General features: G+C 46.3%; 1 protein-coding gene across 1 annotated transcript; it reads left to right on the top strand.

The window, feature by feature from the left end:
• The first annotated feature begins 5110 nt into the window (after window positions 1-5110).
• Window positions 5111-6216, top strand: LOC113913836 (olfactory receptor 1020-like). The gene is given in 2 exon segments (XM_027578161.1): window positions 5111-5237; window positions 5240-6216. Coding segments are annotated over 2 exon segments (1104 nt in total).
• The last annotated feature ends 213 nt before the right edge of the window (window positions 6217-6429 follow it).

Genomic DNA, 6429 nt, shown 5'->3' with positions numbered 1-6429 from the left:
AAGCAGAGCCAGCAGACGTGGGTAGGGAGGGAGCCGCCCCTCCTCACCCCCAAAGCAGTCAGAGTGGGGAAGAGGAGGGACAAAGCTACAGCTGGGCGATGATCGTTGTGCTCTCCGCTCCCAGTTAACAATCCCCTGGGCTCCTCCTTAGGCCCAACGGCATTTCCTAGGCTTAGAAGTTAGCTTCCTTTCTGAAAATGAAATTTTTTTAATTGCTAATAAAAATAAATTACCTATTCCGTTAATAAGTCCCCCAGTGCTTCCTTAGATGATTCCCTGGCAGCCCAAAGCAGGAGAGCTTCACAGAGAGGGTCAAGCCTCAGACTTCCCACCCCACGTGCCCCCAACTCCCCTCCGTGCCCCTCTGCTACTGGGACACAGAAATAACAGGGAAAAGCATGGAGCTCTAGATGCACACTTTACGGAGCTCAGTGTCACCGACTTGTTTGGCCAGAATTAGGGCCCAGCAAAGAGCCCCTGGGTCGTTTAGTGGGGTTAGCTGGGTAAACTGTCCCCCGGTTTTCTGCAAGCTCCCAAGGGGCAAGCTTTTTTTCATCCAGACTTCAGACTCCAAGGAGGAGTCAGGGAGTCTTTCTGCTGAGTCTTTCTGCTGGTATGAATGAACCATAAACTCCAACTCCTCCAGGAGACCCTAACATCCCTCTGTCTCAAGACCAAAGCAGGTGACCACAATCTACAGGGGATTGGCTCTTCTTCCCTGAGGCCTGAACCCTGCAGGACCCCTGAAGAGGATATGGGGGTGGGTATATTTCCAGCACCTTCCCAGAGCTCTGAGCCCCTGCAGCCACCTGGGATCAAGAGGGGATGGAGCTAGCTTTTTATAAGCCGGGCAGAACTGGGATGCACCCAAAGCCTCATTCCTAAGCTGTGTGACTTGTCACCAGGTTTGGATGTGTGGCCATCCCAGAAACAGCTCTAGGGAGGACAACCTGAAAGACACAGGCTGGAGTATAAGTGAGTCCCAGATTCTTCCCTATGTGGCTGGGCTGAGAGGATCTTGAGGTGTATCAGACTGGGGAGCATTGTCTGCTAAGGTTGGTATTTGCCTACTGGAAATTCCACTGAGTTCCACCAGAGCAGATTCAGAAAGCTGAGGTTGCCTGTTAACTTCTCCTTCCTCTCTCCCCAAATCTGCACCCACCCCATCCCCTACTGTCAGCCTTTAAGCATTCCTGAGATCCCACTGCGGGGTCCTGAGCAATCTCTTCCAGCTCCCCATCCGTGGCGTGCTCATAATCTAACTTGGGGTGGGACAGAACTTAATGTATACCAGGGGCCTACCCGGTTGCCAGAAGTGTGCTAAGTCCGTGAATACCCACTGTCGTTCTGCCCTTAGACACTAGGGAAACTGAGGCCCAAAAAGGTTGAGTAACTCTACCAGATTTCCTGACTCCAATGCATCATTTCCAGTGCACCATCCTCCCGCAAGGATCAGCCCCATGCTCCTGTTTCTGAAGCCTTCTCGACCCCTCCAGTGGGTTTTACCATCGAGAGGGCACCACCCAACTTCACTCTTGTTTCATGGGAATGAGTATGTTTCTCAGCAAAACTTCAATATCCTAAGTGGCCAAAGCCATGTCCTACCCTATTTGAACAGTAGTTATTTAAATACTTTGGGCAACTATAGTAGCTTAAATACTTTCGAACTGCATTTGTTGAAATACTTCTGCATAACAGTAATTGCTCAAATATTTGCTGTTCACTTGATACAAAACTTAGAATAGCCTCTGCTTTCAGAAGTTATAATGTGATGGGAAAGCAAAACAACCCAGTGGGAGGAAAGAAAGACAGCGACGTTGATGAAGCCCTGTTAAATAATTCTAAATACATCTGTGTGAGTGAGACTCAGCTGCCAGATGATACCCACACACAAACAGAGAATTCAGTTGGGTAAGGGAAATCTGACAAGAAGGGCTGAGGGATGGCTTTGCAGGATTTACGGAGGATGCCTAGGGGTACTTCGCACACTGAGAACCTCAGGGTACATTTGTAAGGCTGTTACTCGAGGTCACCAAAATTAAGAATTATTGGTGGGTGTGGGTCTGAAGGAATCGAATGGCCATCTGGAAGTCGGGATGGGAGTAGCAAAGGATTAGGAGGGAACCCAGTCTGGACCATGGGGATATGGGGGGAAAGGAGGATTTGGGGAAGAGGACAAGAAACCTTATTTACTGGCGAGCAGGATCCAGGAGCTCACCCCTAAAAACAACACTGAGTGTGATTGCGCATGCGCGTGTGTGCGTAGAGGATTAGCTGTCATCCTATCAGAGAATAATGAAAACATTAATATTCAGGGTAGATCAGAGACTTGTGGGTATTTAGGTTTGGACACAACTAAATCCCTAAGAAAGGAAGAAAAGGAAGAGCAAGCATAAAAGATATACCGGGCACTTGGTGGAGAAAGTGGAGTACAGAGCAGGAAGCTGACTCTGCTAGGTTAAACTCCAAGACGGAATCACACGATAGGATTCTACCCCATCACTGGGACCCTGAATTTCAGGGTTGCATATTCTGATCTTTGTACTAATCAGAAGGTTGGTCTCTGAAGGGTGCAGAGTGTTCCAGTGAATTCTCCTAGGGTCACAAAATCCCAAGACCAGCGCTGAGAGGGAGAAGAGGCAGTAGGGCAGAGGGCAGTGTCCTGGGACTGACCAGTGTTTCTAGGGCCACATTCTTCAGACTAGGGTTGTGTACTCCTGAGGGGGAAGTAAAGACTTTTCAAGGGGTTCATAGACAAAGCGAATTTAAAGGGAACTAATTTCCAGAACCTCAAGGTCCACATCTACTCTTTTATAAAACCAGTGTCCTTGGAAATGCATCTGGGAGAGAAGTGCTGCACTCCTTGCTCATCTCCCCCTTCACAAGCGTCTTTCGTTTTTGAAAAAAAAAAATGTGTGCTTCTAACCCATCCTGACTCTTAGGATAAGGCATTTTGCCTGCATGCTAAACTTCCAGGATACCGCACAAAGAGGTAATTTCATAAATAGGTGTTGAAAAAGTAAATGATTTTAATGACATGCTATAAAATCCTTTTTAAGTCAGATGGAAATCTTTCAACAGAATAGAGGGAGGATCTTTTCAAATTGACAGACGATGCAACATTAAATATAATTTTTGATGATACATCAGTATGTGATTCTTGGCATTAACTAAGTTCAATGATTTGAATGGCATTACCATAACAAAACTCCTCATTTCCCATCTATTCATTTATGTTAACAAGGTTTCTCATAACTTCCTCCTTCATGTACAAAATATTTGCCAGGGATCACTGCTGTGAGTGGCCAAGGTACTTAAATAGATTCTTGTGAGTTGGACAGAGCCTCCTAAAATTGTCTGTTATTATCAGGTATAGAGTATTGTTTTCCTGGACAAATGAACATGGAATCTTTTTGTGTCGCCTGGGGCTACACTGGCACAAAGCTCCATCCCCAGGAACAAGTTCAGGGCAGATGCACTCACTCACTGGCATTACCAGGGCCAGGTGTGATCTCTGAGATCTTCCATGTCAAACCTTGACTCTGCCAATGAGGAATCAGAGAGAGGAGAATCGCCCAAGGTAACAGAGCTGGAACTAGAAAGCTGGTCTCTATCCTGTCAGCCCAGTACCTCGCTCTGTACCTATTACAGCAGGTGGGAACAAAGGTGAGGCTATTCCATGTTCTTCTGCAAGGAGACACCGCATTTCCTCCTTGTCTTCCACATAAACCATGGATGAAGAGGTTGGTGAAGCGTTCCTAGGACTAATATTCAGGATGTATCCCAGATCCCCAAGGAGGTAGAAGATGAGGGGCAGAAGAAAGAGGGAAGTGTGGGGAAGAAGGAAAGGACTGTGGACATTTCCAGTTCGGCTACAGATAAACATCCTGGAGGACAGTCAAGCAAGCACTAAAACACTATTTCCAAGCTGATGGTCTCCCAGGTAACATTCAACTCAATAGATTCTCAGAGGACACAATGGTTACTATATAGAGGAGATGCCCTGAAGGGTGTTTAAATATAAGACAGAATGAATACCCATACGTTCTACAACATGGGTATACCTTGAAAATATTAAGTGGAAGGAGCCAGACCCAGACACACAAAGCCACTAATTGAATGAATCCATTTATATGAAATGTCCAGAATAAGCAAATCCATAGAGACAGAAAGTAGATTAATGATTTTCAGGAGCTGGGGGAAGGGTAGAATGGGGAATGACTACTAATGGCCATGGGGTTTTTTCTTTTGGGTGATAGAAGTGTTCTGCAATTAAATAGTGGGGATGGTTGCATAACCACTGAATCGTACACTTTATTTTTTTTTAAAGATTTTATTTATTTATTCATTTATTTCATTCATTTTCTTTTTTATTATTTTTATTTTTTTATTTTTAAAGATTTTATTTATTCATTTATTTGACAGAGAAAGAGAGAGCACAAGGAGGGGGAGCAGCAGGCAGAGGGAGAGGGAGAAACAGGCTCCCTGCTGAGCAAGGAGCCCGATGTGGGGCTCGATCCCAGGACCCCAGGATCATGACCTGAACCGAAGGCAGATGCTTAACCGACTGAGCCGCCCAGGTGCTCCCATTTATTTATTTTAGAGAGATAGAGAGAACCCAGGGCAGGGAGGGGCAGAGGGAGAGGGAGAGAGAATCTCACGCAGACTTGCCGCTGAGCACAGAGCCCAACATGGGGCTCAATCCCAGGACCCTGAAATCATGACCTGCACTGAAATCAAAGAGTCAGATACTTAACTGACTGAGCCACCCAGGTGCCCCTAAAATGGTGAATTTTATAGTATGTGAATTATATCTTGATTTTTAAAATGAATGAAATAATTGTCAAATCCAGTTATAAGCCTATTTATAGATACAGGCACTAGAAATTGGGGAAGAAGACTCATAATTTATTGATCACCTACTGTGTCCCAGACATTCAGGTATTTACCTTCATTTTTTCATTTAGGCCATGCAGCAACCCCAAAACATAGGCATATTTTCTTCATTTCATGACAAGAAAACGAAAGCTCATTGATATATCTTATCCAAGGATACACAACTAGTTAGGGCCCTGATCAGAATTAGGACTCAGGTTGGGCTTCACAGTTCATGTCCTTTCCACTATGCACAATGCTTCCCATTAGCTTCTTGTGCAAGAAGCCTTATACTTGCTTAAACTCTCCCTCATCGTCCTATGCACAGCAGTGGGCATGCTCAGGTCATTCCTGTTTGAGTGATGATCGTCACCTCTGCAGATGACACTTGGAGAGCTAGCCCTTGCAAGTGGCAACCACACTCCAGCTACCCAGTCCATCTTGTTGGGATTCTCCGGTTATCCAGACCTCCAGGAGCTTCTCTTTGTAGACTTCCTCCTCATTTATGCCATCACGGTGACTGGCAACCTGGGAATGATGGCACTCATCTTCACGGACTCCCATCTCCATACTCCCATGTATTTCTACCTCAGTGTCCTCTCTTTTCTTGGTATTTCTTACTCTTCTGTGGTCACACCCAAGCTCTTAGCCAAGTTCCTGGCCTCTGACAAGACCATCTCTTCCAAAGGCTATGTGGTCCAGCTGACCTTCTTTGTGGTGCATGTGACAGCTGAGAGCTTCCTGCTGGCCTCCATGGCCTATGACCACTTCATGGCCATCTCCCAACCCCTCCATTACAGTTCAGTCATGACCAAAGAGACCTATCTCCAGCTGGTAGCTGCTTCCTATGCATTTGGTGGGGCCAACTCTGCTATCCAGACTGGGAATGTCTTTGCTCTGCCTTTCTGTGGGCCCAACCAGGTAACACACTACTTCTGTGATACCCCTCCCCTTCTCTGCTTGGCTTCTGCCAACACAGCCACAGCAGGAGTGGTCCTCTATATCTTCTCTGCTCTGGTTACCCTTCTGCCTGCTGCAGTCATCCTCACCTCCTACAGCTTGGTCTTGGTGGCCATTGGGAGGATGCGCTCAGCAGCTGGGCGGGAGAAGGCCCTCTCCACAGGTGCCTCCCACTTCCTGGCCATTGTCATTTTCTATGGTACTGTGGTTTTCACCTATGTCCAGCCTCATGGATCCACTAATGATACCGATGGACAAATAGTGTCCATGTTCTACACCATCATAATTCCCATGCTCAACCCCTTCATCTATAGCTTCCGCAACGAGGAGGTGAAGGATGCAGTGCAGAGGAAGCTCTGGGTCAGTATCTCTCCCTGCTGAGTCCTGCAAGGTTATTTGTTGGAATGAGGAAGGTACAGCATCTTCCAAATCACATTGTGAATTGACCAAACGGAGAGCAGCCCTGGTTCCGAAGGGGGTGGAAGAAGTAGGGAAGGAACAGCAAATATCATTCTTTGTACAGAGAATTGCAATTCTTAAAAGCATCTTCTTATCCATTATTGTGTTGAATGTTTGCATCAATTTTGTGAGGCA

Source organism: Zalophus californianus, chromosome 11 (genome assembly GCF_009762305.2).
Source record: "Zalophus californianus isolate mZalCal1 chromosome 11, mZalCal1.pri.v2, whole genome shotgun sequence".
NCBI lineage: Eukaryota > Metazoa > Chordata > Mammalia > Carnivora > Otariidae > Zalophus > Zalophus californianus.
This window is presented reverse-complemented; position numbering and strand designations above follow the sequence as displayed.